Raw genomic sequence first — 27971 nt, forward strand, 5'->3', positions numbered from 1 at the left:
TGCTGGGGCCGACGATTGCCCGAGCACTGGGGGAGCAAACTCCTGGCACTCCCAACTGGAGTTGGGATCAACGCCACCAGTCCTGGCCAGCTGCTGGTGCTCTCCCTGACATCTACCCTGCCTTGCACAGCTGGAGCAGGTGGGATTGAGTCCTCAGACTGAGAGCGCTCTAGTTTTCTCTGTAATACCTTAAATTGAAATTAAAAATAAAAAATAAAATCTGCCTTCTGCTTAACTGCACTCCTTAAAGGGGGAATTTTAATAATGTGCCAACAGCAGCAGTTTGGAGTACCTTTCCAAGGAAAAGGTCACTGTACCCATAAGTTATCCTAGCATTTGATCAGCGGACTCTTTTCCAAAGACTTTAAGTCTCATTATTCACTGCTTATAAAGTCACTTGAGATATAAAAAGTCTTTTTATAGTAATGAAAGAACTCCCACAATTAGCCAGAAGGCAGTCATCTATCTTTTTAAGCTACTCAGTTTGGAGGAGACCAGGAGTTTCAGGCATCTGTATGTGGATGAATTGTTATGACAGTGATAAGTGTAACATTAATACGGTGATGCCAGCTTTTATCGAGTTCATGGAAGCTAGGGATTTTTTTTTTAACGGTGAGAGAGAGACATTTATTTTAGTGAAATGTAGAACACAATGTCCTGAAAGGAGAAAAGTAATTACATGTTATTTGCAGAGTCCTGAAATTTGCCATTCAGTCTCATTCCTTGTTTTACAGTTGATTAAAGAATGTCATTAATTTGATCTCCTGAAACTTCGATGGCAACCACCTTTTGAAGTGCCTTGTTCCCTGACAAAAATTCCCTGGAAGAGAAATTGGAGAGCGAGCTTGTGGTGCAGCAGAGAGACTGTAAAGTTCACAAGAGAATACGGCAGTCAGTGCAGGCGTTTAGAGATAAAAATTATTTGTTCTGAACACACATACTGGCCTTTGATTTTATTTTTCCCCACCATCAAAAGGCTGCTGTATATGGTAGATCTCATGAGAGATTTATATACTGTCCTATCCACAGATTTTTTTTTAAAAAAAGGCAGAAAAACTTTGAAATGATTAATGTAATAAATGATCATCTAATTTTACCAAGAAGTAACATATTAACATATTTTATGCATGCCACAGCTAGTTTAGTCCTTATTGCCCTCAGGCAGAATTGTAATATCATCAAAAAAAAACTGTTTGTCAATATTAAAAGCAATTTACATAGTAAATACTCTCCAGCCTTGTTACATCACCATCTGGGTTAACAGAGCATTTGGATCCATATTGGGAGGTGCTGTCGAAGGCAAACCTTCAAACTGTTTAACTTGTCCAGCTGTCGCTGGGGACGATGACGAGTATGGCATTCCCATCCAGATGGAAGAGGGCAGGTTCAGGAAAAGGGCAACAGGGTGTATTTGGGAAGAAAGTTTCAGGAAAGGAAAAACAGAGAAAAGCAGAATCAATTGAAAAAGGAAGCACCAGGGGAGAAAAAAGGTTCCATAGGGAAAGGTAAAGGCAGAATGAGAGGAGCTGAAAGCCTCAGGGAGAGAAGGGAATGGAGATGGACTGGAGGCAACAAAGCAGGGGAGAGTGAGGCTAAGAAGACCTAGTGAAGGAAAAGGCCAGAAAGATGCCCATAGCAACACATCTGCCCGACATACTCAGGGAATCCCAGAGGATAATAATGGTTGCTCACAAATTCACATCTACCAAAGCTTGTCTCACTGTGAAACTAAGCAGTTATTCTTAGATTTTGTATACAATAATTTTACAAACAATAAATTTTTTGTTTTCATTTCACTCCCTAAATCGATAGAATTGCAAAAGAAAAAAGTCCTTTTTTTCTTTTTTTTTTTTTCTAAAAGTCAACTGAAATTTTCTGAGCTCTTGCTATATGGTCCACATTGAAGGAATTGAACTTTGAGTTGTGCACTGCTTTAGCACACTGTGAGGAGAGAGAAAGGGTTGTCCTCTGGTTAAATGAACTGCCAAGCCCCATCTTAAGAAGGACAGGAACTGACAGCATATTTTCACCACAGTTTGAAGCTGCTAGCCCAATAGCACTTTTCAGCTTGTTGGAGTGGGCATATTTTTCCTGTAGAATCCAAATGTTTTTCTGAAATATATCTCAAATGGACCAAGATCAACAAATCAACCTTAGCATGGAGAAGGAGATACTGAAGTGGCAGAGAGACAAATTTGCCTGTTGTTTTCAGATCAGTTGAAGAAGGGTGCCTTTTTGTAACAGTAGCTATTTAAATTAACAATATCACTGAGAAGTTACAGGGCAATCTCTCCCTGGAAGTTTTACAGAGGAGAAATAAGTATAACTCTGTATTTTCCAAATTTTAGCGTCCTCTATTGTGTCTTGCTTAGGTTAAGGTTTAGCACATGCTTTCCAGCCTCAGTAGATTTCTGCCAGATACTGGGAAATGGAAATGGTACTCGCTGTGCTTGGGAAAATGTACAAAAATCTACGGTATTGAGCATTGTCTGTGCCTATTCAGTATAAATAGCTACCCTATCTAGTAAGCAGGACAAAAGTAATCTGTACAGATACTGGCAAATTAATTCTCATCAAAACCTTTGGTTAAGCTTGAGGAAGCAGCCAGAGCCTGCACATTCAGTCTCTCTGGTGCTTTTAGGAGGGAAGACAAGGTTTGGTGAGCACGAAAACAAAGGATCGGATTGGAACAAGCATCGCTTAACTCATCTGACTAAGGAAAAGGAAATGTCATTAACTGCCATAATAGGAGTTGTCTGTTTATTGAACTTGCCTGGACCTTAACTGAAATAGTGATATTGGGCAATGACTGTATTTGCTACATTTCAGATTAACTTGCTCAAGAAATGCAGCTTAGTACTGAGCCGTAACCTGAAAGGTTGCTGTGTTGAATGCCATTTCTGTAGATGAGCTATCAAACTTGTTTTAGCAGAAGAGTTGAAGTGTCATCTTCAGCACGTGTTACTGATAGGTCCGCGTGTCCTGTGCTCTGCTTTACTGCCCAGAGAATGTCACAGCTGGCAGGTCTCACTGCTCGTGGCTTTTCTGGCACAGCAGAAGGCTTCAGTCTGGGGGGAAGGTGGGAGTGCTTTTGTTATCTTTCATCTTTCTTGCAGTTCTTCAGAGAGTGCTCACATCCTTGTCCAAAAGAAACACTGGTCAAACTAGGGGACAATGTTTGGTCCTTTTTGCCAACTTTCAGTCCAACAACATGCTCCAGGGTGTGGTTGCTTGGATATATTTGGGCCAAGGGATTGGAGGTGAAAAGGCCACAGTGATGAGAATAGATTTAGCACCTGTCAGGTCAGAGGTATCTTCTGTGTGGATGCTGAAATCTCCCGGGACAGTGAGCCTTGTGAACTTCATCTTCGTGTCAGGCAACATCTCTGTCATTTCTCTAGAAGCTCTTGTGTCTAGAGGCCTCTGGTTTAGCAGTATGTGCCAGTTGTTCTTGTCTTTGTCCTTTTTGATTAAATGTAGGCTCTCCAATGATATTAGTTCAGCAGAGATAATCTTAAACTTTAGCTTGCATGTGCCAGCTATTTTCTGAAGGCAGGAGATTATGTGTTTAGTTGTGACAAACGTTGTGATTGTTGCATTTTTGTGACTATGCATCTTTCACTTTCCCTCTCCCTTCACTTAATATAGGGGCAATAAAGACTACAGAAATGCATGTCAACATTAGCCTTGATTCATTAATTCTGGCCAGTGCTAACAGAAGTTAGCAGCAGCAGAAAAAATCAGCAGCGGAGAAGACAAAGGTATTTCATGGTGCAGGCTGCCCAAAGAGGTTGTGGAGTCTCCTTCTCTGGAGGTCTTCAAAACCCACTTGGATGCAATCTTGTGCCATGTGCTTTAGGTGGCCTTGCATGTGCAGGGGGGTTGGACTAGATGATCTCTAGAGGTCCCTTCCAACCTTTATGATTCTATGATTTCTAATTCACAAGTAATTAAATTCTGCAAATAGTCTTGGTTCAAGAACTGATTTATTGTTTTTTAAAGAGTACAAATTGCAAAGATAAACTAAAGACAATTTGCCTACATTTTTGTGGTCAATTTTTCACTGTTTCCTTCTGTCTCTTCTTCCTTCTCTGCTGTTCACGTCTGTGTATATAGGAATAAATCTATATAGAGGGGTGCTGGCATTAGAAATGTCAGTTGGCCAATGTCAGTTGATTTGTGCATCAAAGACAAAGCCTATTTGCTTGTTTATTTTCTGATGCTGAAGCAGTTTTACATGTGGCTGGTTTTGGAGCAAGCATCCAAAGGGGATGGCCAGGATCCAGGCAGCGGCCACCAGTCACTCTGGGGGAGATGTTGACAAGTGGCCCAGACTTTGCAGTGTATTCAAAAGAGGGGGGAGAGTGTTCATTAAACAGAAGCTTAATCAAGCAGGGCAGGAGTATGGTTTACATGAGAAAAGATATATTCTTTACTTAACATTCACAACTTGCTTATGGATTAATTAGCCCATCTGCTACAACAAATGTATTCCCATGTCTTTGTGTTGACTGTTTAAAGTGACTGATTCCTCTATCCACTTAAAATAGCACCCTAGATTCCACTGAAAGTAACCTTTCTGAGGCAAGGAATTTATTTAATCATCCACTAAGAATTTGTAAGTGGCTTGTTGTAAATAAGTGCTCAACTGTCTATAGCTCCCAGGGTAACTATATATGAATGTTAAGATGGGAGATAATAGAGGAGGCAGAAAAACCTTAAAGAAGCTAAGTGTAGAGAGCTTCTGAACCCATCTGTACTATTAGCCTTAGGTTTTAAAATACATTCTCTGCTACCAACCCCAAGTGGGCAGGACAGCTGCCAGCATACAGTAATTCAGCTATAGATTTTCTTCTGAGAAAGGCAACATTCATAAATTAGGTGACCTTTTTGCAGATTGACAGTGTGTTGATGAACTTCAAGTGACAATTAAAACATGCATTGAGTGTCCTAAGTGTTGAGTTTTATAAGAAACCAATATAAAGGATGGAATGTTTTTAGTCTTTAAATTAGATGTGCATTTAAGTGAAAATAGATATCAGCCATATGTTGCCAGGATAAATGGAAATGGGTATCCTTTGTGATATTTTCACACTCATGTGATTTTTAAAATATTATTATCCTTTGAAATAGAATTTGAAATAGAATACATGACATTATTATGAATGTATGTATATTCCCTCTAAATAAGTGATTAATATTGACAGATGTGAATAAAAAGAGCTTCTGGTTTTCAAAAAAAAAATCTAATACTTTATTTTGTAGGCTGCAGTATTATCCCTACATCTTTTTGCTTTGATGCAAATCTGATGCAAATTTGTGATAAAATGGTCATCTTTTGCCAACTATTACCACCTGATTCAGCTGTAATACTGAAGGACTGTGTGTTTTGTATGTGACTAAGAAAAACAAAATCTGAAAAAGTGCAGTGTGCTGCTTATTCCCAAGCATTTTTCTTTAGTGCTTCTTTAGAAGAAGCACTTCTCTTGTTAGTATCTTTTTATAAGTATTAAAAGCATTTCAGAAGAAAGAAAATTATTTTTTCTCTAGATATGTTCCTGGGACCTTAGGAATGAGAGTTATTCAGGCCTGTAAAACACTCTTGATGATATGAAAACTGCAGAAACTGAAAACTGGAAAACTTTTCCCCTGATAAGCTCTAATTTTGAAGCGAGTAGAAATGAAGGAATGACTAGAAGACTCAAGCTTTAAGCTATATCTCCAGTTGTCTCATGGCACATGGTTTTACATACTACACAAACAATTCATCCCCTATATTTTACACACATATTTTTTATGCTGCCTTTTCTTCTGATAGTAATTGTTAGTATATTTTTTCTGCTTTTCCTTAGGTCAACGGGAAGGATCTCTCCAAGGCCACTCACGAAGAGGCTGTGGAAGCTTTCCGTAATGCTAAGGAGCCAATTGTAGTTCAGGTTTTACGACGAGCCCCCGTCAGCAAAGCTCATGGTAGCGCTCAGGATGTTCAGCTTGTGGATGCTAGCACTCAGACTGACATCACGTTCGAGCACATTATGGCCCTGGCAAAATTAAGGCCTTCCACACCTCCAGTACCTGATATCTGCCCATTTCTACTTTCAGACAGGTATGGTTTGTCTTTTTCTGTTTTGCTGTGTAACCAAGGCATTGCAGTGGTAGACTTACAGACTTTTCTTGAGAAGGTCTCAGGAACACTTTAAATAAATTATAAATATCATTGATAAACACTATGCCATTCAGGTGTCAGTGGAGTTTTGTCCGTCAGCTGACATTATATCATCTGAAACTGAATTGAATATAATTATCAGCATGGAGTCTTTTATAAAAATAGGTACTAGTCGTCTCCTTTTCTGGACTCCATTGCATAAGTAACCACATCTGTAGATTAACCCTTGCCCTCCACTTGTAGCACTCCTACTGTAGCTTCCCTTGCCCTAGAGCTCTCCCACTGATTTCCCTGCATGCTGCAAATCTGCAAGATTGATGCTGGTCACATATGAACTGCTTTTCACCTAGATGTAGCTCAGTTTTTAGAAGTTCTAGGTAAGCTGTGTGTATAATCATTTCAGAGCTAGGGAGCATGGCCAAATTCTGTGTAGAGCCTAGCACTTATTATTGTGAATCTTAAAGCATGATATATATATATATATATTTAAAGTTTTATTGGATAATCCTAAACAACAACATGGGAAATGCCCATGCCCTCAGTATGAGGAAGAGTACCACCTCTGCTTGAGGTGAAGCAAACTAGGTGTTGCATGTTTGGTGTACAGGTAATGTGAGCATCTAAGATCAGCCTTTTGCCTACTACTGTACCTAAGTGTGTATTTTAAATATCTCGATCTTTGTGCCCGAAACCCATGCAACCATGCAGTTTACTGATATTTTAAAATGTACAAACCCTCAAATGCATTTTGCCACCTGGTTGTAACTTTAATAGGAAAGAATAGTGCTAGTTGCTTTGTGTGAGTTCATGAATAATTTGTGAGTCTGGTGATTTTGTATTAAGGAAGTTGAAGTGTTATTAACAAGATAACTGGTGAGTTGCCCCAGGCTGTGATACAGCCCATGAATTGGGAGTTTTACGTGTTTATGAGCATAAGGAATCCCAAAATGTCCCAATGAAGTAATTTAGCCTAGAACAGACCCTTTTGACAAATTGCAGTTAGTAAAATATGACAAAAAGTGAATCCAGCATAATGAACTAAGCAGGAACCTGATCTTTTGAAAAGAAAATAGCTCTTGTTTTTTGCTTTTGATATTTCTTTTAGACTATCAGACCATTCATAGTAGTGTTCCAGAGATGAGAAAACTACAGAAAAGGTTTTTTTTTGTCATTTTTAATTTTAAAAAAACTATTGTCTCATCTACTTTTGTTGTACTGCTTTGTTCCCCATAGCTGCCATTCTCTTCACCCAGTGGAGCATGAATTTTATGAAGGTAATGAATATCTTTCCAGCCTGCCTGCTGATGCAGATAGAGCAGAGGACTTTGAGTATGAGGTAAGATCATTGGCACACTGGAACCTTTCTTTTTGTGTTTGCATATATGATATTTGCACAGCTGATAGCAGGCTGTTCTGAGAAAAATAATAGTGGGAACACCTTTTTTTTAAAAAAAAAGCACCAAAGAGTTTTTATTTTATTTTATTTTATTTTATTTTATTTTATTTTATTTTATTTTATTTTATTTTATTTTATTTTATTTTATTTTATTCCTGTCCAGTGTCACAGGTTTTACTGGCATTACATTTTACACATAAGTTCAGGAAGGTTATTACACATATACTATCTTTGTGTGGTGGGGACTGAGGATCAGCTGCTTTGTTTTTGCTGTTTTATTACTTCCAAAATTAAAAAAGGGTAACTGGAAGCTTAATTGCTTTTTTTTGTTTCGTGTTGTAAGAATTAATTGACCTTTTTTTCTCATGCCTTAGGGATGAGTCTTGCAGATATTTGGGTGTGTGTTATTTGTAAGATCAGACTACAACTTTGAGAATTAATATGATTTCTACTACTTGCTCTGTGATATTTGACATTGTAAGTAAGTGTTGCAGTTATAAGAAATAGTGCTATATGCCACAAATCTCTCTCTGCTGTTCATCTATTGCACTCTCTAGCAACAAGGGTGGATATCTATCTCCCTGAATCACTGGAAAATCACTGTGTAGCTTCCCAAAATGATAACACGTGATTGGCAATGCTGTTTTTTATCAGATTTTTATTTCAAGATCTAATAGTGTGTCTTCCAATAACAAAATATTTCTAGGAACAAACACAAGAAGCAGATGGTCCCTTTTTGTTATTAAACAGTGCTGAGTCTTTACAAAACTTCAAGTCACTGTATTTTAAATGAGTGATTATAAATAATTAAATATCTTTTTATACAAGATTTAAAATATTTTATTCTCCTGTTTGCTCTACCTTAATAGTATGTAAAGAAACCTTTTAAAAGGTTTCACATAACTGCTTGACATTTGGAAATGAAGCGAATGGGAATAGCTTTGGCAAATACTCAGTGTGTTCATTTTTATCTTGTCTTTAGCAGATAGGCTGCTCTATTGCAAGTTTAGCCCATTGTTCTTCTCTTCTGGCAGTCTAGGGAATTTAAAGTTCTTCCCCCAGGAAGCAGAAAAATCAAATAAAGTCTACTTAGTGAATCTCAATCAGAACAAGCAAACTTTTATTTGAACTCTTCAAAAAATCATTTCTAGGGATTAGTGAAATCATTATTCCTTCCCAGATGGGTTTTGGTGGGATATATAATAGCACAAGAGTCTCAGAGCTTAGGTTTCATTTTGACTCCACATGCTTAATACAATTTTTAACTTCTCTGTCAAGTTTTTGTTTACAGTTCTTCTTTCCTGTATGTAACAGAAACTACTTTTTTTCTAGTAATATTCAAAAAAATCAGTAATGTAATCATCTGGAAAAAAAAAGAAATCTAAACAAATGCCATTATATTTTACCGTCTAATCAGAATATTAGTGAGATATTAAAATACTAACAGACACCAAATTTATATAGTGTCTACAACAGTGGAATCATGTCCTTTTTATGAGCATTATTAATCCCTAATAATAGGTGGCATAAGTATTGTGACAGTGGTAAATGCTCAGGCAAGTTCTCCATTGCCTGTAATCGCTTCTAATCACACCATCATAGTCATTAATTTGCTGTCAGATGTGATTCAGTTGCCCAAGGCAAACTCACCGAGTGGCTGAGATAAAGCATGTTTCATGCGAAATTTAAATAGAAAATGAACTATCTAGCTTTGTTTGAGGAGAGGATGTATTCTCCTAAATATGGGAGTTTCAAAGGAGAAATAACAGCATCTTGGACCCTTTAAATAAAGTTCTAGACATGAAATGTAACCCCAAAATGTCAGCCTGTGTGATAATCTTATGTCTTAGATTACTCATTATTTGGCACTATTGTCTATCATTTAAGGATCTGTTTAGATATTAAGCTTGCTTGTTGTAACCAGGTAGCTGACACAGTCGAGAGCACGGTCCCCAGAGACACGGATCTCCCTCCAAAATAGGGTCTCATATAGGACAGGGTGAAGAGGGATTTGCTAGTTGTTGTTGTGGACCTGCAGGAGAAGCGGCAGAAGGGGAGAACACAGATTGTAGTTCGGTGCTGTCAGAATCCTTACAGTGTACTGTCCAGCAGCAACTACTTGATCTCTTCCTTCCTCTGGTAGTTTTTGGTCCCACAAATATACCAACATTAGCAATCGTGAACCAGATAGATAGAAGAATTGATCCCTTTTTTTTTTTTTTCAAAAAGGCTTGTCTTTAACCTAGTCCAGTTGCCTGATATAATTTCCAACATGACTCCACAAGCTGTTGCCTTCTCAAAATTGAGGGAGTGATGCCCTGCAACTCAGAAAAGAAAGAAACAAGTGGTCAAGGGCTTGGAAAGACAAAAACCAGTCAGTAATCAGTATTAAAATTAAAATCAGTAATGTCTATCTACTACTTAAGAGTGAAAGCAGCAAGAACAGATGATGCAGAAACTCTGCTGGTGCACTTCTGAGGGGAAAGCCATGGGTTGCATATTGGATGAAAAAAGATTACAACTATGATTCTTCTCTGTCTCATACCATTTAATTTTCCATATTTAGGAGAATAGAAACTTATTATTATTATTATTACTATTATTATGCTTTGTGAAGAAGCAGGATTGTATCAATGCTCCCTGAACTTAAAATTGTTTTCTTCTTTGTAGCAGCTTTCTGGTCTGAACATTCACTATTTGTATGCATCAAAAGAACTATATGGTATCAGGATTGTGGTCCAGTTTCCAAACTGAAGGTTAACATTCACATTGTATTGAAAGGATACAAACAGGGGGCTTGACAGTCTCTATGGCAGATGATTTTTTAAATTGATTTAAAACAAAACTTAGAGATTTCAAAAGAGATAAAAACAAGATAGTCAGCAGAAATATTATTAGAGAAATAGTTGGAAATTTCCCAGAAATAAGTAAAGGTAATTTGTAGGTGAAAAATACACTATTTCTGAGAAATCAACTGCAAATACCCACCCAAATCAGGAAGCCTGTTTGGGAAATTTCAAGTTTGTAGTAGCAGAAGAAATGATTAGCAACTGTCATGCTGTAGACAAGAATATTTTCCAAGGAATGAGATGTCCTGGAAAGCTTTCATCAACTTGGATCTTGCTTACAGAAATATGTTGGAATTTAGGTTGCTGAGTTACTGCCATAAGAAGGGGACCTGATGCTCACATATGATATCCAGTCTTGGGGAAATGTGCTTGAGCTTGCCAGTGGATTTGGTAGGATTAGACCCCAGAGTCCTCTTCTCCATTTGTAAACTAGAAAAATCCAGTGGGTTGTGCTCAGATTGTCACAGCTCAATAAACTCAAAGATGAGCCAATTGTCTTGGAAAGATAAACTCCCTGGGAGGCTCATTAGACTCCATTAAAAACCATAGTTTAAACAAATGCCTGGAAACATGAAGAAATTGGAGGGCATTGCTGCTGCCCTGAAACATATCCTAAATGGAAATTGAATTATTGGTATATATATATATAGAGAGAGAGGTCATAGCCAGCATCGATGAGGGTTGACAGAAAAAGACCAAAAGATTTGTGTTTCTGGCATAGTCATTTTCTCATGAGGACTTTTAAGATTAAGTAGGAATTGACCAATTTGTAACTGCTCAGTTGGATTTGCAGTCAAAATCACTGAAAGACAGCCAAAGATACTCAGGGACAAACTTAACCCATACCTGGCTATAGGTGACCACTACATGCCTGGAATTACATCATGTGCATCATACTGTTTGATATTGGTGGGAGGAAAGCATTAAAACAGTCTACAGTAAATGTATGCTAAATGTGGCTCTGAAATTTTCTACACAGTGTGACTCTTTCCCTGTAAGAAGAGGATACCAGTGCTAGATAGGAGTAAATAAATTAATGAACTTGTACATTTTAAACATCTTTCTTAATCTACTATTCAGGAGAGAGAAACATAATATACTTAGTTTCGGCATTGGCAAGCAAGCAGAAATTAAGGCAACAAAGTCATAAATAAAAATCATATCATAAGATATCATAAGAACAAAGACTGTTGTAAACACAAAGCTGGACAAAAGAAAATGTCATTAATGTTTGGTCCTGCCTATTCAGTCTGAGGAGTTTTCTTTCCAATAAGAAGGCTAGATGAAAATAAAATGTTAAAAGCAAGCAGAACTAGGTAGTGAAGTTTAGTCAACAAGTCCAAGGGAAGATACTGTCATGATTTCATGATTGTTTTTTGCTTTGAAACCTGGTATCAGGGGAATGACAGCTGTTGAAATCTTGTAAACCTAACAGAGAAAAAGATTCCTCTTTCTAGATGAATGCTTCCTACAAACAGGAAAAGTAGCCATTGTTGAGGGGATGTAACAGTGGGTCAGATTGCTGCTGTTGTTGGATATATGAGGAAGAGTAGGCTGAAGTTTGCTCTTGCAATTGAGGGGTTTTTTTGGAGGGAGATTTGCTCTTAATTCATTTGTTCTTCATGCGCATGAAGAGCTCTGGTACAATTGTCTAAAAGTCTTTCCAACTGTGCCTTTTGTCTTTTTAGGCAAAGACACAAGTAAATGCATCAAAACAACAACATAGCTTGCAAGAAACTGGGAAACCACATCAGTGGTGCAGCAGCATTAGCATTATGGAGTGAGAATGATGATATGACACCTATTCTGTCAGCTTTCCCGTGTCTAACAACTCCTGTTTTAGATAAAAATGACACTGACAGTTCATGGCAGTATCTGTCTGAGAACCTGGGCTAAGCTTCTAAGGGTTGAGCTGAGCTTATATGAAGTTACATGGTACTCATGTACTCAATCTCCAGTTAAGGAGTTGGAAACCATTGAGCATCTTTTGCTCAAGAAGCTAGTATATGTCACAAAACCACCTGCACACCTGCAATGTTAATTCGTCCTATGTTTAGTAAAAGAACATTTCTGAAAATCAGGGGGTTTGTATGCAAGATGCTTGTCTCCGTCACCAATAGCACCTCCTAACCAGAGCAACCAAGATAGTTCTCAGTGCTGGTTGACATCTCAGGTCAAAAATGAATAATATTAAGGTCCATGTTCTACTTTGCAGTCCCAAGGGACAGATTTTCAATCATAATATCCTTATTATGTGTGGGAGGATGTCTGTCATGTCTGGCCTCCCTCAGTTATGTGTGTGCGTGTATGGACATTGAATGTAAGTTCTAATTTATGGTTACGCACAGTCATTCATTGAAATGTGTTGATAAGTATTTGCACTCATAAATATCTGTTAACTGTAAATGTAGATTAGTCCTTTAAGTATATTACTGGTCTGATCCAAACCCACTGAAATTAATAAGGCTTCCTTTTGACCTGAGCATTTTTGGATTAGATGCCATTGGCTGTTTTCTCAAATGACTAAAAATGCATCCTGAAGAGGGGAAATCTAGAAAACCTGGGAAAATTGCCATAAATAAGGTTTTATGTAGACCTCGTTGAACCCATAAAACTCCTATGGGGGAGAATTTTATCTTTTTGTCACTCTTTTCTTGCCATATCTGAATATTACAGCAAATGCTCTAGCTAGTGGGGACACATTGGTTTTGGATTCCAGTAACACCCGTTCCATCATGATGAAGGAAGGTTGGTATGTCAGCCTCAAATTTGAATTTCTTATTTCTGTGTCATAACAGTTTCAAAGTCAATCAATTTTATTTGTATTTTTTCTCTTCAGAAGCAAAAATAAAAGAGGAACTTTATTCACATTAGTAACCCAAGTGAAGCTGTTGATCTGGGTAAAGTTACTCAATTGCATAAGTACGTGAGGACTGAGGTGCTAATGTGAGTTTAGATAGGTTCTGCTAAAGTGGAGCCCAGTGACTTTCTGAAAGGCCCAGCACTGCTGTAAGAGGCCAAGAGAGATCTGCCTGCCTTGTGAATTCATATTTAAGGCCTTTTCAACACATGTATTATTTAAGCAATAAACCATACAGATCTGTCTATCTTGTAAATACATATTTAGGACCTTTTTAACACAAGGATAACTGAGCTGATAGTCTGTAACAGCTCCCTTCAGGGCTGTGATACCCTCCAAAGACCCCTCTGCGAGCATTATGGGCACTTGTCGCAATGCAATTGGAGCTCCTGCTACAATTGCTAGCACCTGAATAAACAGCTTTTTATGAAAACAGCTTCTGTGTGCACACTGCCAGTGGTTCTGATAACTGCAACCAGGCTCTTTTGTTTTGCTCCCTGTTTCAGCTAGTCTGTAAGATGGATGTGTAACCAACAAAATGGAAAACATTTCTGAGATGAGAGTTTTCCATGGATTCCCACTATGCATCATGGAATTTCTGGTTACAGCTATTAAGTCAAGCTTTATACCTAGTAATATAAGGGGGGAAAGAGAGAGAGAGAGAGAGAGAGAGAGAGGAAAAAAAAAAGAAACCTATTTTGACAGAGATCACATACGCCACGTTCCAGGCATGTTCAGGTAAAATGACAGTGATGTGAATGAACAGAGCCACTATAATGCCTTTGTGGCTTACTATCAGATTGTGCTTTTTTCTTCTGTATTTCCTACTGGGATTGGATTCTTTCTTTCTGAACCTCTTATGACTTGGGATGAATCAAAAAAAAAAAAAAAAGAGCCTTTAGTAAATAAGAGGCAGATTTCAAATTCAGCAACAACCAGATACAATGTAAAAGAATTTGCTTCAAGAAATGCGATGTTATACAGGCAGAATCCTAATAGAGACGTAGGTGTTGCAGCATAGAGGAGCCAAAGTCACGGGCAAGGTTGCATCTTCCATTGTAATTAGACCTGATTGGAGTGGTAGGGGGAATGTGAAAACACTTGCTGGTAAATGTGGTGTAGATTTTTAATAGAAAAGCAGCTACTGCTCACCACGTGCCTTATCTTATGCAGCTGCCAGCGTGATGGAAGAGGGAGGTATTGATCTGACAGAGCAGTCAGAGAGGGCTTAAGGAACCTGGCTTTAGTATCCTACATTTATTTTCAGACCAGCAGTTCATAATTGCCTGGAGATTAGTGCTGAATAGTGCAAACCCCATACTATACATGCATTTTACTGAGATGGTTATTCAGATATTTCATGGTAATTCTTAATCTAAGGTAACACCTGCTGTTAAGAATTATAGTGACATAGAGAACAGGTACATTTGTGTCTCTGTGGTCTTCATCACTTAGGAGAATCTTTATGATTGTTATTTTTTGCCATTCCTACCAGTTGTGTTGTTACACAAATGTAGAGAAAAAGACTGTATTTAAAGATACTAATTGAAAAGCTTTGGCGGCCGTCTTTTTGGCTAATAAATAGATTGGACCTGTGAAAATGCTACATCATTCAGGACTTTTGAAAACATGCTTCAAGATTTTTTCCTTTTAATTCAAAAGGAGTCCTGATTTGCTAACACCTGACGCCCTCGTGGTTTTTCTGAGAGCTAAGACAGACTGAAAAAATGGAACGAAGACTGTTAAAAATGGAAAACTAGCATAGGCCTTGTTTTTCATGTAATTCTTGAATAACACTGTGTAATAATTAAAATATGGCTCTTTTAGCATGCATTTGTCCCACTTCAGTAGAATACAGTGTATTTCATTGGTGTTCTTATCCAAAACCTCCTGGGGTGGTTAAATCACTATAATTTAGAGAAAGACAGTAATAAATATGTGATTTCAGCCTGTGTGCCTAACTGTGTGTAATGTTGCAAATGAGCAAAATAATGGTAATAAAAGAACAATCCTTTCACTTTATTGCCTGTCTTCTAAGAATCTCAAATAGACTTTTCAAGTACAAGTTAATTAAACTTCACTCCACTGACGTAATTCAGTAGTACTAGGTCCTAAATTGTTACGGTAATATTACTCATAAGCAGGTGAACTAAGGACAGTCATATTGAGTGACTTGCCAAGTCAGTCAGTGACAAAAGTGGCAGTAAAACCCATGCATCTGTACTTGTAATATTCCTTTTTTTTTTCTTAACCATTGAATTATCCTTCTTCCTTGATAGCCACTGGATCGTTTAGATCTTCAGGCTAGTTTCTGCCATACTTGTTTGTTAATTTTGAATGTATTAGTACATCTCGCCACAAAATTCTGACTTGCAATGCAGATGAAGTTGCTGTCATCTCCCCTCTCACAGATAATGAATATCCCAATTTATTGGCTTGAATTGTGCCCCCAACTGCAGAGCATCATGTGACGGTGGGGAAAAAAAGACACACAATGACAAGGGTAAATTTATCAAAGTTATTACCAATTATTGTGTTTTAAACCTGGAGGAAAATATATCAAGTCAGTGATATTCATTTTGTTTCATGATTTCATAAAACAAACACAAGGTTACTTCTCTTTTCACCTGAAAGCTAATAAAAATTCCTCTGTGTTGTCAGAGCTTATGTTTTTTGCAAGAAAATGAAGAAAAGTGAGCTTAGTTCAGCAGCACTTTATTGTTGGGCACCATTACAACATATGGTGTGTGTTTTTCACTCAGAAGTAAGATTGCTTGCAATGTTTTCTTATTTATGGTAATTTGTGAATTATAAATCTTCACTTTTGGAAACGTGTTTTGTTTAGGCAGATTTTATACCATTATACCACACCTCCATATATGCTTTACAGTGAAACTATTCTAAAAATATTTCTAAGGCTTTTAGTAGTGTTATTTTTCATATGCCTGCTGCTTGAAAGTTCATGTACTATGTCTTAGAGTCATGGAATCCAGCTATACACATGAAAGAGGGGGAAAAATGTCTAGTTTTACTTATTCTTTAAAAAATAACATAAAAGTCATGTAAACCAGTTTATTGTTACAATGTCAGTGTTTTAAAACTTAGTATATTGGGTACTTCAAGAGCAGAAGGAGCAAAGACCACATCCCCCTAGCAAGATGGGGACCTTTGACAAGAAAATGTACTTTAAACAGGGTTTCAGTATTATGCATGCCGAGTCTTCAAAAGAGAAATCAAAAAAAGCAGGGGAGGTCTTTTCTCTGGAAGTTTGCTTTTTTATTTAATGAGGCAGCTCTTCAAAGAGAATGCTATAGTCATTCCTGGAGGGCATGGTTTGGTGAGCAGGTGAAACTGTACAGGTGAAACTGTACTGTGCATCAGAAAAGCAGATGATCAGTTTGCTTTGTATTTCATCTCATGATTTCTTCCATCTCCACTAGTGTGTGTTTGGGGGTGGGGGACATTTCCATGTGTGACAGAAGTTTGAACAGCTGAAACTCAGCATGGATATGGTGCTCATAGACCTTGCTTTGGTGCCAGGGAGATAAAAATGTGCTTTAAAAATCAGTGCTGATCACTTCACATGCTTGATTTTCTAGACCCATGTATGTGATTGCAATTTGTATCTTTTAGCTATTTGTGTTTTAATATGTATGGATCTCAAAGTGAAGAAGAGTGCAGATGAGGTGGGATTTTAGCTTAGTTCTTTCTAAGATTTTTTGATCTTACAGGCTCAGCTTTAAATTTATCGTTTTCATTGTTTGGGCATTTGCTGTGTCTGGCAGGCATAAACTGAGGTACACGAAAGTATATTTCTCATAGCTGTCTAAAATTGAAAAATTATGTTTTCAATTTGTTTTTAATTAATATTCCTAAATACCTTTTGCACAGTTGTAGATCAAGGCTGCCTGAACGTGTGGCGTTGTAACTGGTTAGGAGCTTGAATCTGCAGCTACATGTTCTGCTGTCCAGATAAATGTTTGCTGGAGCAGATGCTGGCACATCTGTTATGCCTCCCCATTTCGATTGGCTGCCTGGGTGTTTAGAAAGTGCTGATGAGGCATATAAATCTTCTGACACACTTCAGGCCCAGAGCAGGCAGGCAGTAGTAATAATGATGTTTACAGAGGAAAGTGCTGGGCAGTAATATTTTTGAAATACAACAAAAATAAAGTATGACTTTGCCAGCTATAAGTGAAACTGTTCATAAAAAGTGAAAGGTTATTATGCAAAGTTGATTCTCAGTTGATTTGAAGTGGAGATGCTGAAGCTGCATAAACCTCTGGACTTAGTGGATCTAAAGTTCATGGGCAAAGGAAAGGCACCTGCTGCAGTTTAGCAGGAGCTCTGAGGTGTTATGGGGCTCTTTAATAAAATCAATAGAGTCAGGCTTGGAAACAGCAATTGCATATGTGTTCCTTGGAAGAGAATGAGTTATCTGCCCAGGGCTTCATGTCTTTGATCTTATCATAATCCTTAGTTTCAACAGGCTTTTCTCTACCTCTTGGAGGTTATCAGATTCAAATGCTTTTACACATTACAGACAGGAAAATTCCAAACACCTTCAGGGGTCTTCTCCTGAGAAGGTTCATCCACGAACTAAAGAGGCCATTCATGGAGGCAGGGGGATATATCTGCCAATCTGAAGTTCAGAGCCTGTGTTCCAAGTGCCAAGAGCTTTTGCAAGTCATGGATCCCTTCCAGACTTCAATTTCCAAAGCATTGAATGGCAAACAGAAATGTAAAGAAGTCAGTGCAAAGATTTCATCAATTTCAGCATTGATGGCTTGTCCCATTCCTAAATTTTCCAAGTTTAAACTAAATTTTCCAAGTCGCTCTTAAATATCACTATTTAAGCAAAGTCAAGAAACTGCAGAGAGAGCATATCCTGCAGGTGATAAAGAGGTGGCGTTTGATTATATAGCTGAGTTGTAACCAAGAGGCCATAAAATCATGAAATACTTACATGAGAAGGTACCTGTGGAGGCCACCCATAGCTAAATATTTTCAGCTTGTTAATTATACTTTAAATTCTTCTCAAACCTTTTCAGTTTCACATATCCATTGACCGAAAGTGAAGACAAAAACTGATTCCAGAGGAATGCTGTATATAAGCAGTTTATCATGAATCTCTCTGCTCAGAAGTCTTCTCAAATACAGAACATCATAGCAAAAAGGGGTGTTGGTACCCAAGCAAGTGAAAACATACACAATTAAAACATATTTATATAATAAAGTATTTCTGTTGGGCTGGCATTGATACTTTATCATGGGAAAAGAACAGAAAAAAAGACAATGAGTAGGTAGAAGCGTTATGAATAGAAGTAAGACCATAGAAATCATAGAATGAAAATTAGCTAAAGAGGCAATGTTTGTGAGGAGATGTTAAAATAAGCTGTCTTGGTGATTTGGCAGCTTGTTTGAAATGATAAATGTGCTGAGGACATTCTATTCCCAGTAAGTGTGATCATCCCAATAACAGGAGCATTCTAAAAATTATCTTTATTAGTGAGGTTGAATTCTTGTTGAATTCTTCCCGTAAAGATTGATTTTTTTTGACTTTAGGTTTTGGCAAGGATTTGAAAATTTGGTATTATTCATGTTAGCTGAGGGGAGGAACTCAGATTTGAGTGATTTACTAGAGGATATACAGACAGCTGTTGAGCCTTTTTAGCCAGAAAGTCTGTAATCAGTAAAGATTTTTTTTTGACGTCCTTGTGACACACTTCTGTAAAGTCCACCATGTGTCTTTAAGCTCAATGCTTAAAATATCCTTTAAAAGCATGCTAGAAAGGACACACCAAGCCTGCACAGCCTACAGAATTAGAAGTTGTGTTTATCTCATCCCCATATGCTTAGAACCTTCCTCCCACTGCAATGCTAAATTTGTGCATACTGCAGTGATCAAAGGTTTCATTAGAGAGTTCTCACATTCACACTGCAGCTCTGTAGTTCATCCAGCCCAGTCCATTCCCCCGATCTGATCAGCAACTCTTCTTTGCCCCCATCCCTCAGCTATCCAGCATCACCATTGATAGCTGGGTGGTTTCGTCCTTCTGCTCATAGATATCATAATATTGTAGATCATCAGACATCAGGCTATCCTGAATCTGTTCTGGGAGATCTGCTATTCCTTAAATTACTCCACTGCTCCATTTTCCTGTGCTAGAATAGAGTGCACACCAGAGATTGACCCTCCACAACTGAAAGGAGAGTGTGAAGTCCCTTATCCAGTGATGGTACTTATTTGTTATCGAATGATTCATAAACTGAAGAGCCAAGTTCTGCCAAAACTGCAAGGTGACAGGTGGCTGTATATCAGCATACTAGTTCTTTTTCCCACTTTTTTTTTTTTTTTTTTTTACACTGGTGTCGTTTTCTTTAGTATCCTGTTGTCCCAGAGCATTCATCTAGACACAAAGCAGCATGTGACTCTAAAGGTAGCTATAAAGCAGGCATTAGCAGAAAGTGGTTTTATTTTAAAGTATTTCTCATTCTATTGTATTTGCTTTTGAATGATACATTTGAGAAAAGCTTGCTGATACTTTTCCTTTCTGCTTTGATGTAAACAAATCTTGCACTAGAGATTCTCAAATCTAAACCAGACTTTAGAAAATAAGGATTAAATGAGACTTTATCCTATAAGGTAAAGCCCCCACCGCTTGGACAGAGCTTTGTTATTCCCCACCATGTGGAATGGAGATAACCCTCTGTTTCTTTGTGGTAAGCTACCAACCAAATCCATTCTGGCAAATCTGACACCCAATGTGATTTGTCCTTTTCGATGTTGTTTATGAGGAGTCAGAAGAGTCTTCTGTCAAATTTGATAAGTGAGAAGACAGTGGGGAATGCAATTTTATTTGTAACAGCGCAGCTGCCAGCAGTTCCAGCTTGTTTACATCTAGGCTAGCTCTGTCTTGCTCCGTAGCTTTTCTATTTCCATCCAAATAGCCTTCAATTACATTGTGGATGTGTCTGTCTATGTAAAATCTGCATAACAGCATGCTGGGAGCCTTAGGAAGAAGAATACCTATTTCATTACATTATTTTCATAAAGAAGAGTCAATGTCATAACTTTAAAAGAGAAGTATTGAACTTGAACAATTCTCTGTAGAAATTTAGCAGAATGGGTTCTCAGACCTAAATACGAACTACTAAAATCCTGTGATGCTCATTACTTTACATGTGAAGTTCAGAGCTGTGCCTTTGTGATGGAAGTTTTCTTTATTTTTATTCCCCCAATGGAAGGAGCCAGTGTTTGTAAATTAAATTCACTAAAAACATTTAAATACAAGTTTATTCCTTGGGGAAGGAACACAATAGAACAACCTGCAGTGACCTGTGAGATGGAGGGTAGTTCCACTGCACAAAACTTCACACTGAATACTTTTGCTGCATATCCTGCATAGACATTAACATATCTCCTGCAAAATCGTTTTAGCAAGAGAACATAAGCCTCGATGGCATTAGGATAGTTCTTATATCTGTGAAAGCTTTGCTTTTCTGCTGTGTAACTTTCCATCACTCTGGAGGAGTGAAGGATTCCAGAGTCGAATACTTTTTTTTTATTGGTACACTAAGAAAGCTGCAGCCATAGGTGTTTCCTCTGTATAATATCTCCTCCAAGCTCTTTCTTTACCGTAGTCCACCCTAAATACATAGATATCATGAAGATGGTGCTAGGGAAGTTTTTTTTGTTGTTGTTTGACTGATCTAGCTGATAACAGAAAAGCTTTTTCATCAAACCAAAAATTCCTGTTTCCTTTTTCCAGTTCTCTTGTTGCAATTATGAATAAATAATTAGTCCTCTTTGTGGTTTTTCATTAAAAAGTAGAATCCAGAGATGGTTGTATATGTCATCTGCTCTGGTATTGTAAATTTTTGGGTCATCTAACACTTCTTTCTCACTATCAGTATATTCCCTCTCTACATATTTCTAAGAGTTTGTGCTGTCATGATGTTAAGAGTGAATTGTTTGATGATTGCCTAGGGGGATTATTTTACAAGGAACTATTCTACAAGGTGTTTGTCTGGCACCGCTTAGATATGTCCAAGGTGCATATACATAAACATACACACAGTCTCTCCCCTCCACATATGCACACAAGTAACCAATTAAATACTTAACACTCACCAAACCTGAATAAAATGTGTGTACCTTAGAATGAAGTGACTTTGTTAAATGTTCATTGAAGGCACCATAGTCTTCCCTCATCTGTACAAGGACACAAAGTCCATAAAAAGAAAAATGCATCACATTCCAAATAGGTGGTTGAACTGATTTCTATTTATGCTAAGATTTATACATCTCTGTTTTGAATCTCGTCTCTCCATTGTTACAGACATTGCTGATAAACAGAGGCTCTGTCTAGCAAAGAGAGAGTGGATACATGTTTTGGAGAAGGTGAAATGTGATACTTGTTTGAAATGTCAAGCATCTGTTTTGAATGGATAGTCTTACCTTTTATATGTACCCTGATCATTTGAGTGTGACAGTCACATCTCCTACTGCATGAAGAAAATTCAGAAGTGAAATAAATGAACTTGTAAAGGGAAGACAGATGAACAGTGTTTACCCTCCTGTTGATGGTTTTTGCCTTAAACCCATGTCACTCTTTCCTCAGCTTTACACCCGCACTCATTTGCAACATACGCTTTTGTGTAACATGTAATACCATTTTCATCACATCTGACTTTGAGATGAATTCTTCCTTTCAGAAGCTACACCATTAGCTCTTCACCCTCCTAAGATGTCATTAGATAGCCCGTCCACCTGCTCCTGTAGGAAGAGTGAAGGGCTGAGTTCTGGTTCCCTTTGTCCTATTTTGACTTTTGAGCAGAATGAACAGAATTACTTGCTAATGGTGTGAGGGATTAGGAAGATGAAATATCATAGAAATAACAAAACTAAATGACCTGTGATTTGGCAGTCAGAATAAGGTATATGCGCCACGTCATGTGGGGAAAAACAAGAAGACTGAGACTGGGACTAGTGAGAAGCTGCCAGGATGCTCTGGTGTTTGGCACTCAGCCCAACAAGGACCTGAGCGCTCACAACATTCCTGATGAGGAGGTGGGAACAACAGGGATGGGGTTACTTAACCAAATTATGAGGCTTCTTGATTCCTATGGTTTATTGAAACCACTAGCTGATAAAATTAAGCTGCTTTTGTTAGGACAACCTTGTTATAGTGACCCTGCCTGAAAGTTTGAAGAGCGGCCAAAACTCAGCTGTACATATAAATTAGAAGTTGATCTCACCCATACAGATGTCAATTCAGAAAGATACTGGAGACTGAATCTTAATTTTAATAGGGCTGTAGCCCATCTAGTCCCTCTCCACTTTTATTTGATGCCTCAGAAGAGGGCAGCTGGGTCAGATGGGTGAAGATCTCTTTTCTAAGCTTAAGCAGTATATTAAAATAAGTGAGACCTTAATGTGCTTGCTCAGTTAATTCTTCAGTAAGCTGTTCTGTAAGCACTGTCTTCTTGGCCTTTTTCTGTTTCATTCATTCATTCATTTAATCATTCTGTCAATTATGCTATTAGCAAGATGGATATTAAAATAGCTTCTCAGATATTACTGTAGGTAATCAAAGATAAAATATCTTCTTTTTATTTATTTGGCTTTATTATACTGTTTTTTTTTCTTTTCCTTAAAATTTATTGCAACAATTACATTCCTTCACCTTGAATCACCAGATATTGAGCCTATTCATTGCATTCAGTAAACTTCAGCTTCTTCTGAAACTACAATGGAGGTTACAACTAAAACAATTAACTTGTAGAAAGACATCACTTTGCAAGTACTTGTGAAAAAAAGGGAGGAAAACAAGGACATAATCATTAAATCTGGCTGAACCCTGGTATTTTAACATTTGCAAACTGTAGGTCATCCCAGCTGTGAGATAAATTGGGCAAACCATTTGGAGCTCTGCCTGATGATAATCTCTAAAGGAGTAGAAAATAAAGGTGTTTCACTTCACACCTGGAGATGTCTCAGAATATGTGCACATTACTGCAATTTAGTGGTGGGCAGTAATTCACTAACTGATGGTAACTGTCTTATTCTGGGTGGCTGTGAAAATAACTTTTGTGTGTGTGTTTTCTGTATATTTTCCTGATGTTTAAATAGTAGTAACTGGTAATGATTTATAATCTCACTTTGATCTAATAATCATTCCATGGTATAGAAAGAATAGCTGAATGCAAAGGGACCTCCATGTTCTGCTTCTCTCTGATTTCTCTTGCCTCAGAAATCTTCATATTTTGGCAGAATTTTTCACTGGAATTTGTCAGCCATCTTAGAGGTTTGAGCCTTCCTGTACCCTTTCATACTTTTGGGAGTAAAGGTAGATTATAACTCAGTTGCATCATTTGTACACAAGCCCTTGTGTGTTTACAACACCACACAAGGGCTTCATCAGACTGGCAGCTTTTCATCTTTTTTTCCAGTGAAGCAGGAACCCTTCCCCTGTAGCCCATGATCACCCCTTTTTCTGAAAGCTGCAAAAATACTGCTGAATTGGTTTCTTATTTAAAATCTGGCGATTGCATACTTATAAATAACAAAAAATTGCCCTTTCCTTTCATTTTTTCCCATTCAGAAGATTTATTCAAAAGAGAGAGGGAAGAGAGCACAGCATTTTGGCTTTATAGGCCAAGCTATAGTGATGTATATCTTGCATGATAAATTGATCTTTTACTGTAAAGGCGATAGACTTAAAAGCTTTAAAGGATATGCTGGTCAATGCTAGGGGTTGAACTAGTTGAGTGTGTTATAAACACAATGTGTTTGGGATCTTCCGTCTTATCATGTTGTAAAAATACACAACCTGAAATAAAATCATGCATTTTGAAATATCGTATTTGTGTGGAAGAGTAGCACTGAACAAAATTAACCTGGTATTTTAATCTTACTATATCTAATCTTTGAGATTATTTTCTCTTTGTAATGAGGACTTAAATGTTAGCTGGAATGATTACGTGCCATCCATTTCACAGCAAATAGTATGTTGTATTTGATTCTATACTGCCTCCTCTAATGGTGTTGCCAGAGTTCATGGGACCCATTACTCTGATATACTGTACAGGTGCAGAGAACACAATAGCTATCACAATTTTGATAGCCTTTCTTGGTCCTTTTACTCATGTGCAACAATTGCTATAATGACAGCAAAGGAATACCATAAGGGCATAGGGTACTTGCAATATTCCTACAGTGTCTTTCGAGCACTCTGTAGTCATTTATTCCTTTGTCATGACACCCTTCTGATGTTGGCACAACTGTCTTTTCTTTACAGATGAGAAAAACAGATCACAAAATGTTACATGATGTGACCGCAGAAAGCAGTTACAGCTGAACAGGGAATAGATTCCAAATTTGTGTTTCTAAGGCTTGTAATTAAATTGTACAACTTTGTTAATATTTAAGTCTCTGTGTAGCATTTTAGTTATTTTTGAACTTGCATCAGGAAAATCTTTCATGAGTCAAAGCCTTAATTTGTCTTAGAAAAAGAAAATATTTTCTGGAAACTTGTGAAAAAATATTTTTAAGGGCAATATTTTATTAAACGTTTTTTAAAATGATCATGAATTTGAAAAGATAGGGAAAGTTCGCTTCAATATAGAGAAGAATCTCAAACATATTCACAGTCATCTGATATGCGCCCAGTGATTTATAAGAAAATTTCACAATATTCTAACCAGTTACTTCTGTCAACAAGTTCTTCCTCTCTCATTTGCTATGGAAAAGTTTTTGTTCTATGTTTTTTTTTCCCTTTTTGCATTTCTTTCAATTGCATCAGTGTCTTTCTGTCCCTGTGAACGAAGGAATTCAAATTCAGCAAAAATAACATTATCCTCTATTTCTGTTGCAGCTTCCAGTTTCTGTAGTTATCAGATAAGCTAACTTTTCTCACTCTAATGAAGTTGTCCCTTATCGCTGTTACCACTAATAATGGTTAGATTTACATGCTGGAATATGCAAATCTCTGAGATCTGTATAAACTGCCTGGTGTCCTGTACCTGCAGAGACACACAGGGATTTTCCAAATCTGCTCTTCCTCAGCCATTCTTAGGCAAGGCCCACACCATATCTCAAGTTTATCCTGAGCTTCAGAGCCAGCCAGCCACCTCTGAGCACCAGAAGCCCTTCTATAGACTGTGGTCAGCTCCTGTCCTGTGAACAGGAGTTGCAGATGGGCTGGTGAGAATGACATGAACTTAGTGTGCATTGCAACCAACTCGTATTGGGCTGTGCATTTTGTTTGTCTTATTTTCCAAGGGAAAATGGAGGAAAATAAGCTTTCCTTCATGTGGTTATGCCAGCAAGGTATCGTCAGATGAATAACTTGTACCAGCATCTTCTGTGTAAGGCAAGATCCTTCTTTACCAACTTCCTTCTTAGGTGGTAATCTGTTTTCCAGTTTATGGAGGCACAGGGTGTAGCATTCAGAGCTTTTTCTGCCCTTAAAAGACTCTTCCAGGACAGTTATTGGAGGGTTTGCAGTCTGTTTTCTAGCAGATTAGCAGCTTGACCCTTTGTAATCTAGCTTTTAGTAGAAAAAGCCACTAAAACTGCCAAGTGGTGAAAACTTACAAATTCCCCTTTAATAGCCCTTACCCTCTTTTTATCAGTTCTAGAAAGTCAACAGCCCAGATGATGGCGTTTATAAAATACTTCTCTACCATACCATTTGAAAGAAATGACAGCATTAACCTAGCTTTCCTCTTCAAAGAGGTGACAGATCCTTGTTTCGTCTTCTGTCTCCTGAGGCTGACAGCCTGTAAACTGTTTTTCCATCCCTAAAGCAAATGATGGCCTCTAACCAGGAACCAGAGGCTACAACCACTACTCCATCACTTCAGAGGATAAACAATATAAGTTGTTTTCAGCCCTTTGTGAGCATAACCTCCATCTCTTTGCAATCTTTTCCATGGAGAAGTGGGCTACCTTGGAAATCTGCATCCTTATCTTTCAAGACAGGCTGGTCTTTAAACCAGTTTCCCTATATGTGTTTTTTTTTTTTTTAATGTATTGCGAAACACTTTGAAATAGTCTTCAATGTAGTAATGCAGTGAATTATTGCCCAGTGCACAGACAGTAAAGAAGCAAGTCAAAGATTTAATGATTTGGCATTGATTTCTGTCACTTGGCAGCAGAATACTGTTCATGTTGAGAGGCGGCTGCCCCCAGAGTGCCCAAAGAGGGGGAGGCTGTCATCTCCTGAGCTCTCTCCACAGTCCCACTCCTTTCACCATCTGTCTGTCAGCACATTTCGTGAATCCCCAAATATTGTTTCTCACATATTCTTAAAATGCTGAATTTTGAAGACAATAAGTTAAGTCCCCACATGCACAGGCAGTAAATCCAAAAGGTAAAATAAGAAAAAGAAACTATAGATGTGCATGTGTGCGTAAGTGTATTTATCAAAGAGAATTTAAAAGAAGGAAATCACATCCATACAAATTCATTACTGCCAAACTTACTGTTTCTTCTGTTAAAGACCAGTAGGGAAGAACACACCAAAAAGCATCTCTTACTGAATGTACTATCAAATACTTCTTATCGCAAGGGACCAGGTTTTCTGATTCCTTAGATAACTGTTGCTCTGTTGAAGTTGTTTAAGTTATGCTTATCAACCATCATGTAAAGACAGAGTTTGTTCATGCAAAGTGGTTTTCAGTTTTCAAGAAATGCTATGTTAGCCTTGACTTGTTTAATACTAAGTGAATATATCATGTTTGTTGTAAAAGAAGAAGATACCATAAGGTTAGTAGTGCAGAGACATGGTAGATAAAAACCAAATATCTAAATGACTTCCATACAAACCAAGAGATGTCATTCGTCTTTTCTCCAGAAATGAGTGAGGTATTGGTTGTGGAATGGAATGTTTATTGGACAAGTGTCTTTTAACACTAAGTACCACTGTCTCAGTTGTAGATATCTCCAGCTATATGGCCTCAGCTACACAGTGTCATCAGCCTTCTGCCCATGCAGTCATCAGGAAATGAGTAGCAGTCCCAACAGTGAGTGTGGAGCTCAGCTGTGTTCCCAAGGGAAAGGAAAGCCAGGCTACTGCAGGATGCACAGGCTGCCCAGGTGTGCTGCAGTCAGTGGATATTCATCTCTGGATATACCCTTACAAGGGTTTTGGCAAACCTTTCAGACTGCTAGGATGGGCCTCTAGCATCTTTTTGATTTTGCTTCACCCTTTCATGCTCTAAACAGTTCATTTTTTTCTGCTCAAAGAAACCATACACTCTAATAGGATTCAGCTCATTCACAGCCTAAAACATGCGTACAGCTTCACAGTAAAAACCATTTTGAGATTTGAGACAAATCATCCACAAGAACTTCAAGGTCATTCCCGACTGAAAAAAAAAATATATTCAGAGCAGTCCTTGGGGTCTGTGTCCAGCCTCAGCATGGGGAGATCTGAGGCTCTGCCAGCAGGACAATGAAAGTCAATGGATTTCAGCCTGTGCCTGGCTCCTCATTTGCCTTGATTTAAAGGTCCCAGTCTCAGCCCTTTATGGTGTATTTAGGCTTCCTTATAGGCCTCCAAGGGACCGCAAGCTTCTCTATTCCTTAAAAGTGTACCTTGTTGCTGTAATTGAAGCCGTTTTGTTACTGTAATTCCTTCCTAATATTACAGTTCTAGTGAAGTGTTCTTTCCCTCTGGAGGTATCAATTAT

At 37.9% G+C, this 27971-nt stretch overlaps 1 protein-coding gene across 2 annotated transcripts in view; it reads left to right on the forward strand.

Moving 5' to 3' along the window:
• Positions 1-27971, forward strand: part of PDZRN4 (PDZ domain containing ring finger 4) — a 235716-nt gene that overhangs the window by 187845 nt on the left and 19900 nt on the right. For both annotated transcript variants that reach the window (XM_088524125.1, XM_010221240.2), the window contains 2 exons: positions 5853-6106; positions 7400-7502. In XM_088524125.1, coding sequence (XP_088380251.1) covers positions 5853-6106; positions 7400-7502 — 357 coding nt within the window. The remainder of the gene's footprint in view (positions 1-5852; positions 6107-7399; positions 7503-27971) is intronic.

Source organism: Tinamus guttatus, unplaced genomic scaffold (assembly GCF_059628265.1).
Source record: "Tinamus guttatus ecotype Peru unplaced genomic scaffold, ASM5962826v1 Tinamus_guttatus_pri_ptg000206l, whole genome shotgun sequence".
Lineage (NCBI taxonomy): Eukaryota > Metazoa > Chordata > Aves > Tinamiformes > Tinamidae > Tinamus > Tinamus guttatus.